The 25,623-nt window shown below is 41.7% G+C and overlaps 1 protein-coding gene across 1 annotated transcript in view; it reads left to right on the forward strand.

The window, feature by feature from the left end:
• The window catches only part of STAB2 (stabilin 2), an 82,285-nt gene that overhangs the window by 13,702 nt on the left and 42,960 nt on the right, over positions 1 to 25,623 (forward strand). Inside the window, exons 8-27 of the mRNA XM_030479129.2 lie at positions 748 to 944; positions 2,001 to 2,134; positions 6,012 to 6,145; positions 7,608 to 7,690; positions 8,347 to 8,496; positions 9,887 to 10,030; positions 10,831 to 10,893; positions 10,986 to 11,105; positions 11,739 to 11,792; positions 12,950 to 13,030; positions 14,005 to 14,157; positions 17,262 to 17,324; positions 18,121 to 18,204; positions 19,684 to 19,770; positions 20,306 to 20,417; positions 21,664 to 21,844; positions 22,855 to 22,948; positions 23,153 to 23,311; positions 23,701 to 23,796; positions 24,608 to 24,703. Coding sequence (XP_030334989.1) covers positions 748 to 944; positions 2,001 to 2,134; positions 6,012 to 6,145; positions 7,608 to 7,690; positions 8,347 to 8,496; positions 9,887 to 10,030; positions 10,831 to 10,893; positions 10,986 to 11,105; positions 11,739 to 11,792; positions 12,950 to 13,030; positions 14,005 to 14,157; positions 17,262 to 17,324; positions 18,121 to 18,204; positions 19,684 to 19,770; positions 20,306 to 20,417; positions 21,664 to 21,844; positions 22,855 to 22,948; positions 23,153 to 23,311; positions 23,701 to 23,796; positions 24,608 to 24,703 — 2,285 coding nt within the window. The remainder of the gene's footprint in view (positions 1 to 747; positions 945 to 2,000; positions 2,135 to 6,011; positions 6,146 to 7,607; positions 7,691 to 8,346; positions 8,497 to 9,886; positions 10,031 to 10,830; positions 10,894 to 10,985; positions 11,106 to 11,738; positions 11,793 to 12,949; positions 13,031 to 14,004; positions 14,158 to 17,261; positions 17,325 to 18,120; positions 18,205 to 19,683; positions 19,771 to 20,305; positions 20,418 to 21,663; positions 21,845 to 22,854; positions 22,949 to 23,152; positions 23,312 to 23,700; positions 23,797 to 24,607; positions 24,704 to 25,623) is intronic.

Genomic DNA, 25,623 nt, shown 5'->3' on the forward strand with positions numbered 1-25,623 from the left:
TATATCTAACCTAAACTTCTCCTGTTTAAGTTTGAACTCTTTACCCTTTGTCGTATCACTAAAGTCCCTAAGGAAGAGTCCCTCCCCAGCATCCTTGTAGGCCCCCTTCAGACACTGGAAGGCTGCTCTGAGGTCTAATATCCTAAGATGAACACAAAGGTGTGAGAAGATGTTCTTCAAGCAGTGCTGGATTTTGAACAAGAACAAACAATCCCATGGCCTCAGTAAGAATGGCCCATGGAAGTAGCTTCCAGTTTAGTCCTGAAACCACAGCAGTGTGGAATACTCAACTGAAGTACTTGCTGAACAGATGACATTATGTTGTTTAATTACCGGAAAGAAAACAGTAAAGGCCTATTGTTTTAAGAAATATTTCCCAACTGATCTAGCACACGCTTAAAGCTTGTATACACCCTCTGTCACCTACCTGATCTTTTCTAGTTATAATCCACCAGAGAACAGGAAATAGTTGTGATACTTTAATGAGCACATTGCATGTGTTAATCTGTTTATAACTCAGTTTCCCAAGTTAAGAGATCATTTCTGTTCAAAAGCAAACAGCTAGTTGCTATGTTAGCATAAACACATTCCTCCCTTCTGTCTTCATGCCGCCACGATACTTTGGACTTGGCAGTTATGAGAAGTTTAGTCTACCCAGGCTTTGTTTGACATGGAAGTGCTCTGGTAAATCCTTGTCTTCGAGAACTGCAGGCAATAATTCATTTACTTCATTTCTTTTTTCACAAGCTATCAACCCATGCTCCAAAAAGGTCTGTGATCTTAATGCCGACTGCATTTACCTCGGACCAAACCAGCACAGATGTACCTGTCGAGAAGGTTACAAAGGGGATGGTCAAGTCTGCTTACCCATAGACCCTTGCCAAGCAACATACGGGAACTGCCCTGCGCAGTCTGCCATTTGCATATATGACGGTCCAGGAAAGGTTAGTGTTGAATGATTAGCCCCATTCATTTCCTATGTCACATGCCTAAGAAGAAATAATACTGTCTCTCCAAAAAGAAGCCATAAGAGTACAGGAACAGGCCTCAGGGAGACCAAGCTCTAATCCTAGCTTTGGCATAAGCCCTACCATTGGCCAGGAATGCATTCCTCTACGTCTCTTCTCAATGTATGTATATCATATTTTCCACTCTGAAAATGGGAATGGCAATAGGGTTCTTTTTCCTAGAATATTTTGGCTCAGATTTGCCTCCCTAAAATGAAGGCACTGAAATGAAATTTTCCCAGTTAAATTTTGTCTGACCACGGAGGGCCTGTAGGTCCAATAGATTCCTTACACAGGTATCACCAGATACAGGCCTAAAGTTAGTGTATTTAGGAAAGAACTAATCTGGGTCTTTGAGGACAACTGAGGAAAGGCGCTGTATAAAGGCTGCATTTTGTTCATGTTGTTGGGAACTGGCTCAGATTGCTGTCTGTAAAGCCACATTTCACCATCAAGAAAGCAAGACTTCAGAAGACTGTTTGCTTGTTTTGCCTGGACACCCTGAAGAGCCAAAAAGGGACTTGGTCATCCAGGGTCATCCTGCAGTTCACAGTCATATAAGTTACTTCTGTAAGGGGTGTCTCAGTGAGCTGCATATGGCTGGCACACACAGGTTGGTGTGTAAAAGGCAGTGCTGATACACCTCGCTCATTAATAGTATGCTTTGGCACTCATTTTGAGAGACAGAGGGCTGTTGGAACAGAGATACAAATTTGACCTACCCACACTGATTTTAAATGTTTTCTGGTCACAAAAGTGAATCTACAGGACTTTATCTGAAGGAAATTTACCCGAGAGTCAGTAGTTTTCCTGAATGGATAAAACCTAGAAGGGAGTTGTATAAATATGGATAAGCTTTATACTTGCATCTGAACTCACTGGGTGACAAATTAAGACTCCCTGTCTTTAAATGTTAGTTTCAGGAAGTATGCTGAAATCTACAATTTGTGCCTGCCTAATTTTCCTCTTCCATCTCCCATCCTTCTGATTTAGTCCCACTGTGAATGCAAGGAGCACTACACAAACTTTGTACCTGGGAAAGGATGCAGCATGATGGACATCTGTGAAACAAACAACACCTGCCATAAAAAAGCTAAATGCTCAATGGCTGCACCAGGACAAATTATGTGAGTCTTTTTGCTTATTAAAGCTTTCACCCAGTTTCTCCCTCCTGCCCCTAGTAAACAGGCTGCTAAAACAAATCCAGTGGATGAACACCTCTTGAAGTTATCATCAATGGTTTCTTTATTAAGGACAAATCACAAGATTTAATAGGGTTAGGGTCAGCAAATTAGCATAGTGTCTGATTTCATCAGACCAACTGCTAATACCTGTTAAGTTTTATTTTTATAGCACTCAGAGGTCATTTCTACACTAGTAAATAAAAACGACCAAGACCTCTTTTCTTTTCCTCAGGGCAAGCAGCATCCATCATCTGGCTCACAGCTAAAGTCTCCTCTTCTTCCAAAACAGAGTAACTGCCTCTTGGCAGCGTTCCTGGCACACATTATCCCTTCAACTGTGCCTGGGCACTGCCTGGGAAAACGCTACTTGGTGTGTGCCAGAAACATGCCAGGCAGCATGCTAAAAATTAATCAGCATTAATTATCACACGACAGCGCTGCAGCCCTAGCTTTTTTTTTTTAGTATACTAATACAGATACAACTAGGGAATCTGACCCCCATGCTGTGAAAGCAACACCAACCTCAGCGAATTCCTCAAAGCCTCTAGTCAAGCACATGAGATAATGCAAAACCTCTGGCAGAGTTTGTTTTCCTGCACAGAAGTTTGCTACACAGATGTTAGGATGAAACTCAGTTTTAACACTAAACGTAACAAAGCCATCTTAAACCAAAGAATTTAGATTCTTATCGCCAGTACTTGCTTCATCATGCAGCTCTTACAATGTAATTAAGAACATAACTTTTGTGTAAGATATTGTGAATTTCAAAGTTTATCTCAAATATCCCCTAGTTCATTTCTAAAGGGTAGTATACTACCATCTAGTTGCACGTAATAAATACTTATACTATATCTAGTATCATATACTACTATACTTCTCAACATGAGTTGAAAATTTACAATAAAATTACACATCACATAAATCAGGACCTTTCTTTCCTGATTTGTCACTGTTCCACTGTTGCAACTCAATTTTCTACAGCTGAGGAAGTTTTGAGAATTTTAGAATAGGAAAATTAAACATTTATGACTGGGGAGGAAAACAAGCATTCCAAATGCTTTGCACATCATTCACTCAATGACCTTTAATAGCAAAAACAAATACAGAAGAAAGCAGTGGGATTCAAATCAAACTAAATCTATGTATTTGAAAAATATTGAAAATACACTGGATAGTTTCCAACTATGGAAAATCCATATGAAATCTTATGAAAGAACTTTACAAAGAAAAACATTGATTGGTAAACGTGGGCACAATAAATTGTTCCTGATAAGCGACAGACAATGTATTTTGGCTGCATCCCAGACTTTAAATGTATTTGGGAAGGCTTATTTTGGTGGGGGTTTTTACTTCTAAAACACCAAGAGGCCAGGTGTCAGGTTTTTTTAAAGATGCAGTTGTGCTGTTATCTTCCCTCTTACAGTCACTTCTACTTTCTCCAGAATCAAATGATTTGTGAAGAAGTAAATCTCACATACAGACAAAGATGTAGATAAGACAAACATTTAGTTTAACATAACATGGCAACCTCCCAGAAAATCAAGATTGTCTCTATTTTCTGTTCTCATATAGATCTTTCCTGAGTGAGTGCTGACACTTTCTATGGCATTGCTTCAGCACAGCAATTATGTTCAGCCTTGCCCAGAAGCTACAAAGCTTCAACTGGTGCAGAATTACACTGCATATTAGACCATGACCTCTCTGATTTCCAAGCAGAACTGGCTTTCCCTCAACTAAACTCAATTATTTTCTTTTTTTAATCCCACTCTTACTTTTACTCTATGTCTTCAACATAGAAATTATAGCTTCATAAACCAAAAATCTATTACACAAGTATTCAGGTAAAATGGAGACAGAAAGCTGAACTCTCCTTTTCCAGAGAGGTGCAGTTCTCCTCCTGAGTAAGCTGAAGCAGTGATAGTTCCCATCTTTTTCAGTCTTGCCTGTCCACATACATTTATAAAGCAATATTTACCCCATCAGACGAAATGGGTCAGCTCCCAAGGAGGAGCTGCTCCTCTCTCCCACTCCTAAACTGTTCATCCAGGCTCCACAGTCATACCCTCTTCCCAACAGAACCCCTTAAAAAGATCATCAGAATTGTATCCTAAAAATTGAAGGTGCTTTTAAACTGATATTTTTACCCAGGACCAGAAGGAATCAAAGCTTGTGCCTCTTGGCCAAAATCTTAGTACCCCTCTGAGTCTGTATGCAGTCCCCCAGCCTGCAGGAACTGTGGGGATTTTCAAATAATATTGCCATCACCAGAGAAACAGCTATGGTAGAGACCATATGTGGGAAACAGGAGATGATTTGGCATCAGATTGATACTGCTGTGGGGTGTGAGTGGAAGATGTGTGTTTGTAACAACCAGCACACGCAAACAACTAGGTCATTAGCTATATATAGAACATCTTTTGCTTGTGTAGAGTAATGTGCCTCTCTAACCATGCCTTCACAATCCTATCCAGAGAGATGAATCATTATGTATAGGGCTTATGTGAATATTGAACACGCTGAAGACTATATTAGGAAAGGCCCTATTAAAAGCCAGTGTTTGACAACACATACCATACAGTCGTTTAGCCTCCTAAATATAGTTAGGGTTCCTTTCTGTGCGCACTACATGTTGACAAGTGCCTGCTTTAATTTTAGCACTGAAGATGAGTAAACGACTGAGCTGATACTTCCAGCCAGTGTCCCAAGCACAGCCAAGCAAGGGCTGATTTTCAGAAGACTGCAATAGAAAGATCTGAGACTGGCAAAACCAGCAGGTATCAATGGCCCTTCACATGGAGGCAGGTTTGAAGAGTCCAGATGCTTTAGAAAGTACTAACCACCTCTCCTGGTGAGCAGTCAGGCTGACACAAGGTCAAGACACATGCAAGTCCTAGTTGCTCTTTGAAAAGCACAACCATTTGTACCCGTCAGCACCTAATAGCAAGTATGTGTGAATCACGTTGACAACCAACAATTTCTTCCCCAGCTCTCTCATGACACTGAGGTCTTTCATTGCCATAATGTTCCTTTTTCATAAGGAGTGTTCCCTCCCTCATAGAGCAGAAAATGTCAGACTGGCACTTGTGGTTGTTCTTCCATAAATTTTAGAGTTTGTCTTGACTGCACCACACTACTTCAAATGCAGCCCAGCCCAAGGCACTGAGAACACTGAGCCCATCTCAAGGCAGTGCTTGTCCCTCCCACAGGCACTATGACCTGAGACTGCTTTGGACATACGTAGCACTGGGTTAACCATACATGACTGACACCTCTCACAGGCTGGAGGCCCCAGGGGACAGCCAGGGTGTTACAAATGAGATGCTATTTCCAGTACAAAGGCAGTAGCAGCATAAATCATACATCTGAAAAAGCATGAGATTTTCTCCTACAGCAGCTTTAGAAAAAAATATTAAAGTACAGGTATCATTGTGGCACCCCATACACTTATGTCGTAGCCTCTCATCACCCGCAAGGCAGGCCTTCAGTGGCTTTCTGGGCTCCAGTAACATATGGAGATGTGAGGCTGCACCAGAGCCAGGGGTGTCACCTAGCCCCCATTCAAAGAGGTCCTGCAAAACAGACACCACTGCCTCCTGACCTGGCTGATAGAAGGATATCACACCAGGTAAGCAGCCACCAGGCTGCCAGACTCACTGACACACTTCACAGCATGCAGAGGCAAAGACTGAACTAAAATGCATTGGAGCTTCTTGAAAATGCCTTCAGATAAGCAATAGGTAACACCTGGCACAGGTTTAGCAAGAGTCTCAATGATACCATGGGCCACCAGCATGCAGCTAAAATGACAATCCCTTCACAGGTGTACATGCCAGGGGGGCTCCGTGGGGAATGGATTTGTGTGCTACGGAAATGTGATGGAGCGCCTCCAAGAGCTGAACTCAGAAGTGGGAGGGCGGTGGCAAGGCAAGCTGACATCTGCCTTATCACTCATGGGTAAGTGACCACACGCAGCAGAGTCAGCTCCTGCTGGGTGAGTTGATCTTGCCCTGTCTTCCTCCAACACTCTCCGCCACAGGAAGGGGCCACTAATAGCATGATCCCATTCATGGTCTCCATGACCTTCAGGACCCCCCACTAGAGCACCTCAGCCATAGCTGAGGGTCCTCCACATACCCTCTCTCTGCAGAGGTGAGATGGAGCCCCTGGCCGGGCTCACAGCTTCCAGCCTTATGAAGTTATTGCAGTCACCTTGTGAAGAGAACAGCATAACTGTCTTCATCTTCTGTTGCATGGCTATGAACAAACACTGCTACAGTAGAGATTGATTATTGAGTTAAATTTGTATATATGAAAAACTTCCTCCTGTTTAATATAACTTGCTCGATCTTTTTCACTGAGCCCTACAATCAAAACAAAGGTCCTGAATTCCTGACCAGAACAGAGTAAGAATCCCCCATAGCTGACCAAAGACAAAACTTCGCAGTGACCTTCAAATTCAGCATTGAAGACCAAAATCCATTGCCTCAGCACTGAGAGCTCAGTTGGAGCTTCTCTATACATTTCTCCTTACGCATCTAAAAAGCGCCCAACATGCTCAGTGCCACCCTTTGTTAGCAACAGTCCCAATTTCACATTCTTTGGTTAAGTTTTGGACATAAATGTGCCATTTGATTTACTAGCCAGAAGCTACAATGACACATTAACCACACAGGTTATCTTACAATACATTTACTCCACATTAATGTCTTTCAAAAGCTAAGATATACAGCAGAATAGTCCAAATTGGTTTGTAATACAGCATATTAATTTGGAGATATATTCTTCAGTACAACATACCTATAACAACTGTAAAGATTTTTCCGGTTCTGATTTTAAACCTCTGGAAAAAGATATGAATATTAGAAACAGTTAATGCCTTCAGCTGCAGTACCATTGGTCTCACACTACTGTATTGGAAACAGAAATACCATCTGGGTAGCACAACTTTAATTAATTTTCAGTGCATTAGTTTTTATGACTAGCTATGTGTTTGCTGACATTTGCACTACCAGCAGGTTGTCAGCAGCATATCCCCCACCCTATGAAGACCAAATTGATTTAAAGCAGAAGGCAATCTTCCTGTAAAGACATATTTCCAAAGAAACTCTGGGTTCATGTCCACCACCCTGGTCTGCATGACACAGACTCCAGGCTGCCAGAAGCATTCTGAATGTTTTGCCCCATCCTGTGGCAAATATGCAGCAGCACCTGGATTTCACATTCTATCTGCCTCTCATCTTTCAATGACTCAGACTTTAGAATCTTAAATTAACATTTAATAATCACAATAGTATTCTTGCTTATTCTGCCCTTGCATACCTCACACAGAGTACACAGTCCCTTCCTCCAATTAGCTTTTCAACAGGCATTTTAACTTCTTTTCTTCTCTCTCCCCCACCCTCTCCCTTCTTATAAGAAAACACCTACGAATGGCCACTGAGTACTCTGGGACCATTTACTGTGCTTGTACCGACAAACAAGGGGCTCAAAGGCACAAATGTAAGTAAACAAGAGATAGGGTTTTACATTAGCGGCAGGGATTTGTCTCCTTCAGAAATCTCATCTCTGTTAAAAGTGTTTTAAGAGTTTCAGAACTCTTTGCTCTAGTACACTTCTGGATACATTTAAATATAGAAGCCAGAGATTGTCTTTTTCCTACTTGAAAGAAAAGCAAAATAATTTGGCAAATCAGGGTAGAACACAGTCAGGCTTCAAATAAGTTTTGGATTGTCTTACACAGCTCAAGTTTTTATCACTTGGTTGAGAGAGGGGCTGAATTAAGATCTGAATTTTCAGCAAGGAGGCCACAGGTCACCTTTTATGTAAAGGTGCTAAAATACAATGGGTTTAGTAAAAAAACCAAACTACATGGAGGGGAGCCGATATGTAAGTGATTAGCATCCATTACTTTCCATTGAAGTCAGGAAGGACAACTCTGGAGGCACCATGCAGAGACATAAGGGTGTCATCTGGCTTGAACTGAAACCAAAAGAGGCTTCTGCTTGGTTCAAGCCTTATCACCTCACTCCAGAGGAAAACATATAATTTCAGAATGTAACAACTGGAGGGGAAAAAGCATTCACCAGGATATTTTTACTTTTAATTTTTAGATGAAGCCTGCATTGAAATAAATCTCTGTTTTTCTACTCTTGTAGATACAGGATCTTCTGAATAATAAACAGAAAGCACAGTACTTTGTGAAACTCCATATAATTGCTGGTCAACTGAATACCAGTAGCTTGAATAATACTAATGTAATATATACTTTGACTGGCAAGTCAGGAGAGATATCAAAGGGAGAAAAGGTAAGTGGCCTTCCAGCATGCCTCAGCAAGGATACCACTCTCTGTTCACTCAATGAGGAGTATGAAACGTCTTTCTGCATCAAGACATCAGGATGCAGATAGCTGCTGGGTTATGCAAAAACACAGCTGTGGCCATGCATTAGAAGGAGTTCTAGTGAAACTTCAAACCTCACCAGCATCAAAGTTCCCACTAAAATCAGTGAAAACAAAAATTATCTTTAGAGATGCATCTCCACTGAGTGACACAGAGGCGTAACACAGACTACTCTAAAAATATTTGCTAAAATTAAGCCATCCTAAATCTGCAGGCATGACCAACAGAGCTGGGGGGGAGGGAGGGCAGGTATTAAGAGGCCCTAGAGAGCCTAGGTGAAGTAGGAGGGGGCATGGGGAGAGAAAATCCCAGAGCTTATGCTGGAAACCTGTGTGTACAGCTCACACAGAGAGAGCACCAACTGCACTGCAGATCCCACCTCCCACTGAGTATCAGCATCCTTTGGATGATGCAGCAAATAAAAGTCTTCAGCACAAATAAAATGCATATAGAATCACAGAATCCTTTAGGTTGGAAAAGACCTTTAAGATCAGAGAGTCCAGCCATTAACCTAGCACAGCAGTAAATCATGAAAAAAAAAAAAATAGTAAAGTTCATCACTAGCCCAGCTTATTTGATGTCAGTAAGCTCCAGGGCAGTCTGATCCCATGGTCTAAAAAATTTACTCTCTACAACTGATATACTAGATTTTATAATGCAGAGTTATTGTTCTTGGTTCATTTAATGTCTTTTAATGACTTGGGCCTATGTGAAGGCTGAAATCAAGCACTTCTCATGTTTTGCAGTAGATCAGTGGCATCTGAAAGATCTATTTTATTTCTTTAATGAGTACGCACTCCATTTGTAACAGGAAAATATTGCTGTCTGAGGGCTGTTAGTTTCCTGCACGCTTCAGTACAGTGCAGAATCAGCAACATTTTATTGTTTTAAACATACATATCATATAAGGAAATGGATTGTAGTCCCTTCAGATTACAGGAGTTGAGCCTTTCAGTACAATCATGTTTTAAGTCATTTCCTGGCAGACTTTTATTACTAGCAGTCATCAGAGCCCTTTTAGGCACACTGCTTTTCCCACAGGACCTGTCCCTGTGCCTTCTCTTCTGAACTTTGCTGTCCTGGAACAAAATAACACAATCCTAATCCAAAGTCAGAGGAGTTTTTTCCATTTGCTTGATAAGCATCGGAAGCAACCTTTAGCCTTCCCAGATTTAAATGGCCCAGGTGTTGGCAATGGGAGTGCTAGACATTTTTTAGACATTATTCAACAGGCATACTCACTCTGTTGTCACTCTAGAATAAAGAGCTCATTATCCCTTGCCTGGCTTCTTCCAGGATAATCAATTAAGAATTAGAATCCAAGGAGGAAGGAAGAAAGGAAAACTTTCACAGGGAAATATTATTGCTTCCAATGGGATTTTGCACATTATTGACAAAGCCATGGACAATGTAGAGCCAACATTTGAAAGCAACAAAGAGGTGAGTCAAAAGCTATATATATTCAGTGTCAGACTTTCTTTTAAAGTAGTTTCACTTTAATTGAATGCCAAAGAAGATGACTGACAGCAGCTACACAAACTCTGCTGAGCCATTGTGGGTCAGCTTAGAGGAGCAACATTCAAAGTGAAAGGTGATGTCACAGTTTCCACAGTAAACAGACATTCCCTCTTCTGCCAAGCTGGCCTGAGAAGGATTTGGTTGTTCTCACTGCATTTGAGTGGTTCCTCATTGCAGTCGCAATCAATACATCTCACCAAATTCCAGGACAACATACTAAAAGGAGGGACATCTGGACAGATGTTAGTCAAGACTTGTACTCAAACCAGGGATCCCTCACCCCTAAAGGCTAAGCTGATAACTTTGGATGCTTTAGGGTTTCTGGTGCCCTGCTTAACACGCTTCCTTGAGAGCTCACTTCTTTATATGGTGATGCAAATATTTTATTTCTCTGTTCTTTCTCATTGGGAAAGAAGAGATAATAACACTTTCCACACACACACACACACACACACACACACACACTCTGTTTGCATGTTCTGTGACTACACAGTATTTCAGGACAATGGCAAACTCTAACTATAATCCAGTATAGCACCAGGATGAGTGCTACTATCTCAGTCACTTCCAGACACCACCAGCCAGCCAAACAATGAGGAAACCCAAATGTATTCAATCTGTACTACTTGAGACTCATATAGTAATTCAGAAAGCATCTTATAAGAATTGGGGTTTATCCCATGTTCCCAACTAAACCAAATCTTAATTTCATCCTATTTCAGGAAACCATAATGGCAGTACTTCAAGGTAATAGAAGATACAGCCAATTTACATCTTTGATAGAGGTAAGGATCTAGAAAATCAATTCTATAAATCTATTTTCAGATGTTCTTCAATATTAGTATATAATTTCACTTTTCTTTCTAAACCAAAACAGAAAACTGGCCTGGCAATGGATTTACAGCAGGACAACAGTCCTTACACAGTCTTTGTTCCAAGTAATGAGGCTTTCAGTAATATGAAAGCTGATGCTCTGGATTACCTGCTTTCTGCAGAGGTACAGTCTTTCTATAACACAAATCTTTCTCAGATAGTAGATATATATCAGATGCATACATACATTATCCAGTGTTCATCTAAGCTAAGCTCTTACAGTCAAGGCTTAAGCAATCAATTAAAGATCAAAACAACACCTAAAAGGACCAGGATTTGGGGTCTCGCATCATATAAAGCAATGATGATCCCCTACACCTGACCCTCACTCCCCTGCTCTTGCCTTGACAGCACAGCACACCACACCACAGACAGCCACATAACAAAACCCCAAACCCTCTTCTGAAAGGTGTCAACCTTGGTGGGAACAGTCAAGGGGAGCAGATACCATAAGGGCCCCACTGGCTGGGAGACACTGCTGGTGGGGGTCCCAGGAGTTAGATATTGGTTTCCTGTCCCCTGGACACCTCCTGCTTCTCCTAACACACACACACGAGTTGTGAAAGACATGTGCCAAAATAGGTGTGAGAGCATGGAGTGACATGACACATGCCATGAGCTGAGCATCACCACTGACCCAGAGATTTCTGATGCACCAGCTGGTGATGTTGTTCGCATCCCCATGTCCTCCCAACAGGCCAGGTTGGGTTTGTGTGACTCAATTTGGGCTAAAACATTCTCTTTTCTCCTTCGGCAGGGTTCATGGAAATTGCTGGAGTTGGTCCGGTACCACATTGTCTCCAATACAGAGGTGAGCATGGCTGCCCTACTGGCCCAGGGTGTAAGACCATTTTCAAACCCTTTGCCATTCTAAAGGCAGAGGTTTCCCAAGAACAACCTCTACTCAGTGCTGCACAGTAAGGGTGCAAAGGACAGCTATGCCTCTGTCTTTACTAAGGGAAGTCGCATAAAGGTCAGTAACAGAGAACACAAACCTTTCACCTCAATGTCACCAATGAAAATAAAACCCTGCTAGGAGGCATAGGGTAGTCCTTAAATCATGGCAAATTAAAACTGTGTTTTGTCACACTAGTACGTTACATGCAAGTAACTATTTTCACTTTAAAATATACCGTTTGGTGGTGGGGACTTAACCCAAGTGGGATAGATAGATAGATGCACACATATAGTCATCCTGAATATGAGACTCACTACCTTAGCATGTTGTGGAGCAAAAACCACTGTCAGGGGGTACTGTCAGCTTTGCAGGACTGCAGGAATGAGTAGCAAGAAAAGTAGCTGTTGCTATCAAAATCAAGCTGTCTCTGAACCTATTCTGCTAATATTAGACTTCTGTTTATCAGAGAGAGGTGGTTTTGCCATCCTCTAAGTAAGCCCTCTGTTTCTTCCTCCTTTTTCTGCTGAAAACAAAGAGCAGAACCCAGCAACCACCAGCAACTAAGGTTAGAGGAGGCTGAACTTCATCCTCACCCCAGCCCCTGCTGTGAGGAAGGAAGGAAGTGCTTGTATCTTTAGCAAAAGGCCCTGCTCTCAGCATCCAAGGCAGAGGTCACTCCTGGCACAGAGCAGGATCACAGAGAGCAGAGGCATGAGATTCATGTGTCTCTTCATGGGACATTAGTGCTGCCATTTGTACAGTGGTCTAAGGATGCAAACAGGGCTATTTTTAGGGAGGGGTGATAACTTTACTTAGAACAGTTGCTATAATTAGGAAAAACATTAATATCCTTTTGGGCAACAAGCTCTTCACATGCAGCAACCAGCAAACTCAGTCAAAATTTAATTACTCTGTTACACAAGCAGGTCAGTCAACGTGAGGCTGCCCACATAACTAATGGGGTCATTTCCTCACCTTAAAGAGAAAGGTAGTCTTTCTTGTGAAATCTATCTGGATTTGAAAAGAATGATGATATTACATTTCTTTCAATCAATTTTTATTCGTTTCAGCTAGAGGTTGCCAGTCTTGTCTCAATAGAGCACATCAGAAGCATGGCAAAGCAGTTCATTCACTTTAACAAGACCAGCACTGTAAGTCAAAGGCAGCTTTCACCTGTGAACAACTCTCTCTGATCTAGGCAACTGTTTGCATTCGGGGGGAATAAAAAAGGGAGGAGGGGGAATATTAGCAGAAGAATTTCTTAAGGCAGAATATACTATGAACGAATGTAATGAGGCAGAAATTTTCAACTTGCCATTCCCACCTACTGTTAGAAATTAGTACTATAAAGGATGCAAAGCAAATGATTGATATATAAGAGCAGTCTGCAGTTCCCTTTTTCTTACGATTAGTCGCAGACCAGGCGTGATTCTCATTTTTGCTCTGCCTAGTTAAAAAAAAAAAAAAACAAAACTATTTAAAATATTTTAAATAATTCTGTTACATATTTTAGTTATTTTAAACTCTTTTCGGTGCACACATTCTTGTATTCTTTCTACTATTATAGTCTCTGATCCTGATGAATGTAGTGAACACATTTTTAAAGGTGTCAATTTTTCAGTACTTTTGTGAAACCAAACTTATCTGTTATGTTAACTTCCTTCTGTTCTGGAGATGAGAGGCACCTATGAAAATTCTTCAAAAGGCAGAGCAGTTGAAAGAGTAAATGCATAAAGAATACTTTTTCTCCTCCCTGCTCCCCCATTCCCTAAATTTGGATAGATCTCAAACTCTCTCTCATTTTTCCCCACTTTGTCAGAGAGAGGACTAAAGCATGCTTACATCCACTGAAATAAGTGCCTGAAGTCATGAGTAGTCTTCTCATTTTGGCCAGTTTTTAGTAACCAGTTCCACTGGCTAACAGTGCAAATTAAGAGGAAAATTTCAGACATCACTGTTGTAGACCAATATTCATGAAAATGGGCAATATATGTGTGCTTCTTGCATAAAACAAGCATAACAAAAAATAGATAGCCAGTTGAAGAGAGAGTAGAAATTCTTCAAATTATCAGAAATTGAGAAGCTGTGAAGATTTTGTTATTAATAACAATTTCTTGTTTCATAGGGACAAGTCTTGGTGAGTGGAGAAGAAATGGAAGAAACAGATATTGTTGCAAAAAATGGTCGCATTTATACTCTAGCAGGAGTTCTTATTCCACCCACAATTGTTCCAATTCTACCACATCGGTGTGATGAGACAAGAAGTGAAGTTGCAATGGTAAGACAATCACAAATATCAACAACAAATCAATAGCTCTTATATACTCCATGCAAAGTACTCTAGCTTTCTCTTTACTACTTTCCCTGATATTTTCCATTAAAAATGGGTTATTTTTTGAAATTCATATATCAACAACATACCTGGCTAGCATTAGTGTGCATATACAAATAATTGGCAAACAGAGAACTCATATGAGCACATCCTATACCACTTTAACACATCTAGTTCTTGCAGTAGCTTATTTAAATATGTTGTCTCTCCAGTCAAACCTTTTCCTCCAGTTCCTGAATCCCATCTGTGTGAACATGGTAAGCAGTGCCAAGTTCCCAGGGAAACTACTCCAGATCAGTATTTTCATTTCTACTAACTATGCACGGAAAGGAGCCAGCAAGTTAAAATATTAACTTAATTATTAATTTTGTATTAATATATTAGAAATATGTTCTTTTCAGAAGCCACAATTTCCCCTAGCTCTGCTTTCTTCGGTTTTTTTTGGTTTTTTTTCCAAATTAGGAATCACAAAACTGTTTCATATTTCAAAGGTAGATTTTGACATACCTTGTTCAGTTTGGTAATACAGTACAGGCCTTTACACTTGGTAACATCCAGACACTATTTCTGGTAAGAAGACAGAGTATCTGACTGAGCTTTTAGTTTGCAGTAAGCATGGCTCCAATGAGCTGTTACTGGGCCATGTTCAAGCACATATCTGGGCCAGTAACAGTTCTGGTACAGTAATGCAAAACATTTACTATCTTAACCTACAACAGTCCAGAACCACAGCCTTGAAAGGGGTTCCCAGCAGAGCTGGACAGCATCAAAATGTAATGAAGAAAACATAGGAGCTGGCAGTAAAGAACTACTACCTCTGGCAGTAACTACAAAATGCCATATGCGCAATGCAATCATAAACCAGGCAGAGTGCCAAGCAGCAATCTCTGATACAAAAAGCAATCAAGACCCAGAACACTTATGTAATCTGAATTCCTTACCAAAACCCTACCTACAATCTATGTCTGACATCGATCACTCCTAAAGCAACGCAGAAAAATGATTTTAAGATGAAACAAACAGCGTCTGTCACAAAAATTAGTCCCCAAATTGAATTAGGTGCTTTTGTCCACTTTGAAAGCTTCCTGCATAGTTTAAAATAAAGTTTAATATCCAAGTCTTTAAGCAAAGCACTGCTGCCAAGGAGAACACCAAAAGGGAGCAATGACTTTGCTGTTCTTACCTTTCACCATGCATTTCCTCCACTCTCAGAAAAGAGGAATAACACCACCTCATAAATAATACTTGTGGTACCGGTTAAAAGAGACAAACTTTGTAGGAACAGGCAGGTGTACGCACCTACGAGAACTTTACATCCTAAAAGATGAAACCATAATGCTAACACATACATATCCATGTAGCCATACCCAAACACTGAAAGCTGCACCTGAGCCTAACTGAATGACAGCAGTGCTTATCCATAATGTCACAGAGACCACAGGGACAACTGGTCCTTGGTACCTATTTGAGGTGTGGATTGCAGCCAGTTTGATGACTTCTGACAAGAGGTGCTCTGAGCACTGAAGTAATAGGTGATCCCAGCTGTCTGCTCCACCTCGTGCCAGAGCTCAGCGTTCCCACAGCAGACCTGACATACAGGAATATATGTCTATGCTTCAGTTACCTCAGTGCAAAGACAGTGTTTCAATCTACTGCTGAAAATGGCAGATCTGACCTTGTGTAGAAGCGCAGATGCTTTTCTCTGTCCCCCCCCCCCCCCCCCCCCCCCCGTGGAAAGGCAGATGCGAGAGACAAGACCCCCATCCTCAAGAAAAGAAGGGAGCAGGTACACGTCAATGACTGAAAGCACCCCAGACAGTGAAAGGGAGTGAGTAGGTGACACTGAGTTGCACTGAGCAGTAGGAGAGTGATGCCAACAGAGAGAAACATTTTCCACAGCAAACAGACTTTTTAAGTTCTAAAGCAGCCAAGAGGCACTTGCAGGGATTTTCAGAAATACAAAGAAAGGTAAGAGCCTAAGTCAAGTCAGCTTCAGCCATGACTCCACAGCTTATCTAAGAGCTTTTATAATGCCTAAGTGTATTTGCCAAAATACATCTGAACCACAAAACTCAACTATTTGACGCCCAAATGCTTTTGTAAGTCTGGTCTTTTATTCCTTTAACTGCTGTACATCAGGAAGGACTATTAAATCCAAACCAATTCCTACTTTTTTTTCCCCACATTTCCAGTGCTAAATCTGTGGGAAAAATGCCATAATTCGTGTTCGCGGTCGCTTGTCCAATGACTATGAAACACAGTGAGGTAATACATAGGATGCCAGCTCTAGGATTTATTCTAACTTGGCTGAAACACAAGACATTAGCAGTCACAAGCAACATGGCTTTGACAAACTCCATATCCACCCTCTGAAAGGCTGAGCCTCTCTGAAGTTATTGCATGTTGAGCTTGTCAGAGGACTCACCTTTAAAACTGCCACTGGAGTTTATATCTCCTTGATGCTGTAATTGCCAGTCTCTGTCACTACCACATGGTGATAAATTACCTAGTGCGGAAAGGCAACCAAAAGGTGAAGACATAAAAATAGCTGTATACCACTGGATCACAGTGGAGTACAGGATCTACAACACAGAAACAAAGAATATTTTTCTCTTCACCACCTGCCTATACACAAGACAAATTTCTGTTCACACTGTATATATGAGACAACTAATTTGTGGTCTTCCTAGGAAGAAATAAAAAATTCTCACAGAAGTTAAGTGTGCAGACTGCACTAGACCTTCAGACGATGTTAGTTAATATATTATATGGGGTTGAGTGAAGGACACTGGTGCATTCGTGCCCATGTTTATCTTCTGTTTAGGAAGAAGATAAAAGGGGGAAGGTGAAATGAACAACTACTCAGGAATAAAATCAGAACCAGCAGATATAGCCCTGGCGCTGCTGTTTGGTTCCTGATACATGCTGTAAGAGTTAAAAGTCATAGAACAGACGTACTTAAAACGTACAGGGTATATCTTCCACAAATATGCACCTCAGTAGCTGTTTTAAGACCATCTCAAATGACCATCCTTATTGTTTCCATCTAGGGCATCTGCGCAAGTTGTTTATCACAAGCATTGGCTCCCTGTCCTCAGGATTCAAAGCCCATCGTAAGTGACATTCCCCAATTGTATAAAATGCTCAGGGGATCCCATGTGTTAATTACTGCTCTCCCAATACAGTGAGCAAGAGAAACAGGTATGAATACAAAAGGCTACATAAAAACACAAATATAGACACTACTTTAGTCTCTTTTTGGGCAATAATTGAATCATCAGGTGATTTCATCATTAATTTGTTTATTGTTGCAAGATCTCTTGTAGACTTTGTAGAAGGTCTGACTCTTGTCTCAGGTTAAGTAAAATCTATTTCAGATAGGCTTTATCAGAAGAGAGAGACAAGGAATGAGAATTACTACAATTACACTTTGAGAGTTAGTAAATTAAAAATAGAGGAGAGATAGATTTAAAATAGACCTCACATCTGTTAAAAATTTCCTTTTGATTAAGCATCCTCCCAGAAGTAACTGTCTACAGAAGCAGCTTCAGAAAGGATAGAAACACTCCCATCTGCTTTGCATCTAAGAGATGCAAATCTGGCTGCATGTTTCTCCACACACAAAACTCAATTCCAGCTACCACAGGAATTTTATTCCCCATGTTATAAAAATTCATTGGTAGTTCGTCCTGTATGCCATATTCAGTAACAACCTATATGCCATTTATTCAAGAAAAATTAAAAGAAAGTTCATATTATGAAAAATACATAACTTAAATCATTTTTAAATGCAACTCTATAGCAAAGTGCTTTCCATTCTCCAGTTAAATTATGCTGTGATAGTAAGACTGTATCACAGAACTTATATTGCCTAGAAATACTAATGCTTCCACTTTGTGCCTGTTTCAGCCTTTCTCGAAACGAAGATGCATTATTGAAGGCCCAACCTTTCAAAAAACTGGCTGTGCTAGAGCCTGCAATATAACAATAAAGGTACAGAGTTACGGTTGCTTAAGGTGAAACATATATAAAAGTTTTCCAAAATACTATCTTTTGCACTGTGAACTTTCCTTTTGGAGTTGAGAGATTTATGGAGATATCCATGCAGTTTCCATACCCTTCTACAGGGAACTGAGAGGACCTACTGTAAAACTTAGAGCAAAATACCAGGCAAATTCCAGAGAGGGTTTTAACTGCCATATGCTATTAACAACACTCTCTTATTTGCACTGCAGGATTTTCACATAAGGTTCCAAGCCCAGGTGTTGTCATTGCCCCATACAGTTTCATCCACAAAGAACAGGACAGCTTGGTTTCCCCTGGTCCCAGCCACTCCTGTCCCAGGACTTCACACAGTATGGGGTAACAATGAATAGGAAAGGCTCTCAAGAACCACGCTCCACTTGCTTTGCTTGGCAAGCCTAGTCTTTGCAGAAGTCATTAGCCCATGAGAAGTACTTACACCTTTCTGGCCCCTGGGGCTCCTAAATAGGCTTCTGCATTTCATGACCACCATTAAGTAACAAGCAGAGAAGTCTACAAATTCATAAGTTTTGAGAGCCTTCTGCTAATTCCTCTTTCCCTTGAATCATAGACTCAACCAGGTTGGAAAAGACCTTTAAGACCACCAAGTCCAACCATTATCCCAGGACTGCCAAGCTCACCACTAAACCATGTCACTGAGGGCCTCATCTACACGGTTTTGAACACTTTCAGGGACAGTGATTCCACCACTGCCCTGGGCAGCCTGTTCCAATGCCTGACCACCCTCTCTGAGAAGAAATTTTTCCTAATATCCAATCTAAATCTCCCCTGGTGCAGCTTGAGGCCGTTACCTCTTGTCCTGTCACTTGTTCCTTGGGAGAAAAGAAACACACATGTAAATGAGGGGGTTTTTTTCTAATACGCTTTCTGTGCTCTTGATAAACAAATGGATCAAGCTGCAAATTCATGAATAAAACAAAAGATGCAGCTGAGAAAAACATTTAGGGCTGTGTAGTGGCTAAATCCCACACTGGTGCAGAGGCGAAGGGGGAAGATCAAAGCAGCATGTCTGGCTTTCACACTATCTCCCTGGGGTAAAACATATTTTCGAGTTCCTGATCTCAGATGCAAAGGAGACTGCCTGCCTCTGAACTGCACTGCACTTCCACTGCCAAATACGAGAGTGCACACAATATGAGCAGACGCACACAGGCACATTTGTAAGTGGCAGCAGGACAGGGATTTCTAACATTAATGAGTCTGATAAGAACAAGGGAAGGAGCTGGTGGTCTGTATATCCCCTCCTTAGGCTGCTAAAACCCCTCCTGGTTTTAACAAGGCCATTGCAGGTGTGGTTCTGGTTCCACATAAGCTCCTAAGAGCCAGCTACCCCTACAGGCCTTTGCCAGAGGGCCAAAACACAATGAAGAGTTGTCTCCAACTCCACACTAAGGCACTAAAAAAGAGAATATTTACTTTATTTCACAGGAACCAAAATGTTGCAAAGGCTTCTTTGGCCCTGACTGCAGTCCGTGTCCAGGAGGTTTTTCCAAACCCTGCTCAGGAAATGGGCTGGTAAGCAGAGCATCCAGCAGCACCCTGCACTCCCATGGAGGGAAGGATAAGCTGTGTCCCAGAAGTCCCTAAAGCACTCCTGCACAATAAGAATGTTAGACTCCACGAGAACTGCACCCTCCATTTATGTCCAGTGATGGCTGTGAATTTCAGGTTCAGTTACATGGGGAAGGGAAAATGAATCGGTCTGCTCTCAGATGTCCGAACTGCAGGTTCCTGTGGTTCCAACATACAGCACACAGGCAAGGTTGGGGCTGGTGACCCACTCTTAGACTTTTACTTTGCACAGCACAGGGTAATGATGCAGCTCACTATTCTCACTTTAAAATTGCAAAGGAATGTAGAATACACAGCAGCAAAGTACAAGAACAAGGAAAGCTTTTGCTTTGAAACACCTTTTCTTCAAAGCTGAGGTTCTTTGTGGTAGTCTATCACAGTCAATAATATGGAGAGGCATATAGTCGTCTTCTCTGGGAGAAGGATAAGAATTTATTTCAATTTATACATAGAAATCACCTCTTTTCCACTATCACAGTGCATGGATGGCCTGGATGGAAATGGGACTTGCGTTTGTGCTGAGGCATTTCAAGGCTCACACTGTCAGTTTTGCTCAAACCCTGGGAAATATGGACCTCAGTGTGACAAAGGTAAGTACAGCCGTACTTCCTCAGAATAATTGTTTCTTTTGGACCCTAGTAACACTAGGGAGTTAACTGCTCGCTAAACGTTCTCTATGTCAGACGAGCAAGATGTCTCTGCAGTACTTTCATTTCTTATTTCAAAGGGATACATCATAAGCCTGCAGTCAGTGAAAATCTTCTCACTGACTTAATTGGACTTTCTGCAGAGGCCATAGCTTGGTATATACTAATTTATTGTTCTTTTCATTTCTGTCTCCCTCACATAAGTAATGGAAAAGAAGATCTTTGCTATTCCGTTCCCATCTAGTATTGCCCACGACAGAGCAGATTCTGCCTGCAATGACAAACATATGTCATCTAAGAACAACTAAATCTATAAACAGATTGTGTTTAGGGCCACTTAATAACCATCTTTATTGAATAATTTCTGATCTGCTGAACAGCTTATAGTTCCAGCAGTCATCTTCTATATACTGACAGATTTATTCCTGCTATGTCAAACCATACTACATTTGAGAGTCTACAGAATATAAAACATCAAACATAGATATATTCCCCATCTACAAAATCTGGTTTAGTCTTTTTTGCTATGTCATTCATGAAGCACAGCTCACTCAAAAGTTCAGAGGTACATCGACAAAAACTGAGAAACAAGTTCCATAAGAAAGGGTGGCATTGCCTAAGCTGCAGTCCCAAAGCAGTACATGTTGGCTTAACTAGTTACCACTGGCACTTCTTGGGATTGCAGAAGGCTTACCTACCAAGCCCTTTGGGCACATTGCTGTGCCTCACAACAGCAATAGTCAGTCCAGCCTCAGCAAAGTGCTGATAGGTCTGTGCTGCTGCTCTGTATACCAGCTCAGCACTATGCAATTTGTAGCATTGTGGACTCAGTATTAAAAGGCTTCCCATACCACTGAAAGTACACCGAAAGTTGTACAATGAAATCATTTCAGCCTTAGTAGCCTAAGACACAGTATTTTGCTCCTACTTCTCTGAAGTACTTTGAAATTCATTGATAGATAAGTGCACTAGAAAGACACAACAGATTTTAAATAGTTAGCCATAAAGCACACCTGAAAAAATACAGATATGATAAATAGCAAGTCCCCCAACAAAGTGAGACTTTAGACATACAAAAAGTTTAGATACTAGAAAAAAAAAAAAAAAGAGGACCCGATTCATAAGTGCTATGTGAGAATAGATGTTTTTTACCACTATGGAATTGCACATTGTAATTTATCTCTGGTAGAATGCCTCTGCATTTATGGGAAGTGCAATAACCGAATAGACAGTGACGGGATCTGTCTTCCTGGATCATGCAGAAGCGGATATACAGGGAAACTCTGTGATAAGCAGATCGTTCCCTGCGATCCCTCTCTACAGCTCTGTCATGCACATGCAGACTGTCAGCTTAGCGATGGTGCAATGAGGTAAGTCAGTAACTTGCATCTAATTAATATTAACTATGCTGCGGCTCTCTCCCATTTGCCTGATCAAAACAGCTTTGTGTAGCAGTACACAAACAGCCACTGAAATACTGCTATGCAGCAAATAAGCATAAACATGCACCGCATCAACCATGAGTTGCAAGATAGTAATTAAGAGTTCTCAATGCCCTACCCTGTACCTTATATTTAACACTGATACATGCATATAGATCTAACCCTTGTTCAGAAGGCTGCCCTCCTACCAACGTCTACAAAGGCTCTCTCAGGAAGCTCTTATTTCTAACCATCCCTTTAGTGAATCAGGAGTCTGAGCTTTGCTGAAAAACAATTAAATTCTCAAGCAGATAAACAGATAGTTCACTCAGTTCAGCTCAGCTAAGGTTTGCATGACACAGCATCGCAGACTTCAGCACAGGCTCTCCAGTCCTGACAGGATGGGCCAAAAAAATCCTGTTACTGCTACAGCTGCCTGGTGCTTGCCTCATGCTCACCTTCACACACAGTATGTTTGCCTCTTGCCGCAGTGTATTCATAATGAGTCACCACAGAAGGCAGGATGGGGGATGCTGTGTAACTTGAGTGCTTAAGAAATTCCCTCCAGTATAGATTAATCTTGGGAAGACAACCCAGGGAAACAGGGGGGCTCATTGTCTTGCATGCATTTCAGGGAAAGAGCTATCTTCTGTGTCACTGAAAGAAAGAGCAATCTCAGCTCATAATTAATTTAGAGCTACTAGATCACCTTTGCAAATATCACATCAGGGCAAAATTAATTTCACTTCCCATCTCATACACGGAGGATGGATCCCCCATTTATCTTAATTAAGCCAGTCAATATTTTTGGGGGGGGGGGGGAACAACTTAATGTATGCATCGTGAATCCAAGGTTATCAATTTAAGCTGCCTATAAACAGATTGTTACAGTGGAAAACAATTGATTCACTTTACAGCTGTCCTATCACATTTAATGCCTCCCTTCTCTTTCTCTACAGCTGTGTTTGCAAACCTGGCTATGAGGGAGATGGTATGAGCTGCAGCAAAGTTGATCCTTGTGCTGCTTTAAACCCAGGTGGCTGCAATATCAATGTAAGTACCTACTTTTCCCATAGAGCCTGACACCATAGAAAGGTAAGTTTGGCCAGAAACTTTTGCAGAAGGAAGAGTCACAATCTTCACTGCAGTTTCAAGCTCTTTCCCCAGATAGTGGCATAGCTATTGCTTAGACAAGCCTTACACCTAAAGCCAGATGCCACCTAACTGCCCTGAACAGATGCTTCTGCATCCCCCCAGGCCGAGTGCATTCAGACAGGCCCAGGAGAGCACACATGCATTTGCCAGGCAGGATGGACAGGCGATGGAAGGGACTGCTCAGCCATCAACAACTGCTTGCTGCCCACCATGGCAGGGTGCCATGAAAATGCCACCTGCATATACGTTGGACCGGGTCAGGTACGTCCTCTCACATTCATTGCCACCTTGGGCATTAGTTCTCACCCATTTTGCTCTCTCTGTGCTTCCCACCCTGTTTTCTTCCCCAAATTCTCCTCTCCCTCACAGCCACAAGGTTATTTCCATGCAGCGCTCTCGCCACAAAGCAGCCTCCTTCAGTCCCTATCCCAGTGCCCCCTCCCCCCTACATGGTGGTCTGACAGCAAATACTTTTTAGTAACTACATTAGTAGCTGTCAGGTATAAAGGTCTTCTGGACATATGAATCAGTGTCATTTCACTGAAGTAATGGAACTACATGGAAAGACAGATAGACTAATTTGCCATGTCTAGAATATGCACACTATTTTAGCCACTTTAATGAATTGCTGTGTTTTATTAAAACAACAGAATGACTGCAAGTGTAAGGATGGATTTCGGGGGAATGGAGTTGAATGCACACCCATAAACTCATGCCTCGAACAAAATGGAAAATGCCATCATCTGGTGAGTTATTAATCATTCCCTGAACAAAGTGTTCAGATCATATCACACCTCACCTCCTGCACACACCATAGATTTTCCTTGCCATTTCAAGCCTGCAATTTCTGTTTGAGTTAGAACAAAGCTTTCCATGAAGTGCTGCAAGCACCAAAAATGCTACATGAACCACATCAGTCTGGTACACGTGCTGAGGACAGACTGCAAGGGCTGCTCCCAATCCTACATGTACTATCTCAAGCCTGGAATAAATGCATGCTGCTTTTCCACCAGCAATTTCAGTTTGGATGCACTGGCCTGTTGGGATGTTTAGCCAAGTCATCTCTACACAGGCATCTATCAGCTTTATCTGTAACTGCATGGGTTAACCGATCTGCGGGCTCTGCTGTGCTCTGTAGTGCCTGCAAGAGCCACAGCAGCCTCAGTCAGGACACACGGGCAGAGCTAGAGGGAAGAGCACTGGGGAGCAGAAGATGGATCTGGCATAGTCGAGTAAAGGAACAGGGCCCAGTTTATGTAGGGAGGAAGTAAGAAAGGGTAGAGCAAGAGTTTAGATTCCTACAGACTTAGGGCATGGTGGGCAGCTGAGGCAGTTAGTGCCCAAAGCTGGTGGAGTTTGTCCTATGGAATCATAGAATAGTTGGTGTTGGAAAGGACCTTAAGATCACAGGAGGGTGAGGATGTCCATGCAACATGGTAAACCATGTTCAGTTCATGTTCGTATATGAATGGGTTTCAGAAAGGGCTTTAGAGGCCACCCTTGCTCTTCAGTGGTCTCCTGCGTATTTGACTAATTTTCTCTCTTTCTGTTTCAAAGGCAACTTGCCAGTTTGAGTCCTCTCATGGCTGGGAGTGTGTGTGCCCAAAGGGCTATGAAGGAGATGGCAGAATATGCTATGGAAATGCTGCAGATGTAAGTAAGACAGGCGTCTTCTCTGAGCACAGTTCTCACACTGGATCATAACCAGAGAGATTGCAAAGCCGTTATAAACAGTTAGAAAAATATGATGCCCACCAGTGCTACCTGCAAACAGTGTTCCAGCTGGAGGCACTTGTCTGATACATAAATGATCTGGTGTGTTTAAAAACACAGCTTGGGAAGGGGCCTAAGGCACCTGAGCATATTTGTTTCTTAAGACAAAATTGAAAATTGCAGCCCCAGAGGCCTAACCTGCAGAAGTGCTAAGCACTCACCTCCCAGCAAGCACTCAGCTCTTCTCAAGTTCTGCCCTGAGATCTGCCTCAGTGAAAACATCAATTTATCATGCTAAAATGAACCATACTGACCGGCAGGCAAATGAAACCAAAACAAGTAAAACGGTGAAATAAATATGCATTTAACAGCACAAGAAAAATGGAAGTGTCAGCTGTCCCAGCCACTGGCAATAATCTTACATGGCTCTAAGCACTACCTGCCATCCCTGCTTGCACCATCATCTATCTGTGTTGGGAGTACAGAAGCAGAATAAAGGCTCTCCACTTGCAGGATAATATGTAAAATGCTGTACTTCTACCAACCAAAACAACATATCTTCTTTCAGTTAATTTTGCATGAAGTTAAGAGAAGTTTTAGATTCCTAGAAAATTAACACTTAGCCTGGGGTCAGTACACATTATGTACCAATGTCAGGTATAATTAATACACCTAAGCAATAGATGGCCTATTTTCAAAAGAGCTGGTAACTCACCACTCCCATTACCAGAAAGTATCAGTGCTAGAAAAACACGAATGTCCTCCCTTTTCATACATACTGAAAACCTCCTCCTCCATGTCACATCAGCCAGGCCAGACACAGCAGGTTACACCACAAGCTACAGCTAGAGTACTTTGGT

This window comes from Strigops habroptila, chromosome 3 (assembly GCF_004027225.2).
Source record: "Strigops habroptila isolate Jane chromosome 3, bStrHab1.2.pri, whole genome shotgun sequence".
Taxonomy (NCBI): domain Eukaryota; kingdom Metazoa; phylum Chordata; class Aves; order Psittaciformes; family Psittacidae; genus Strigops; species Strigops habroptila.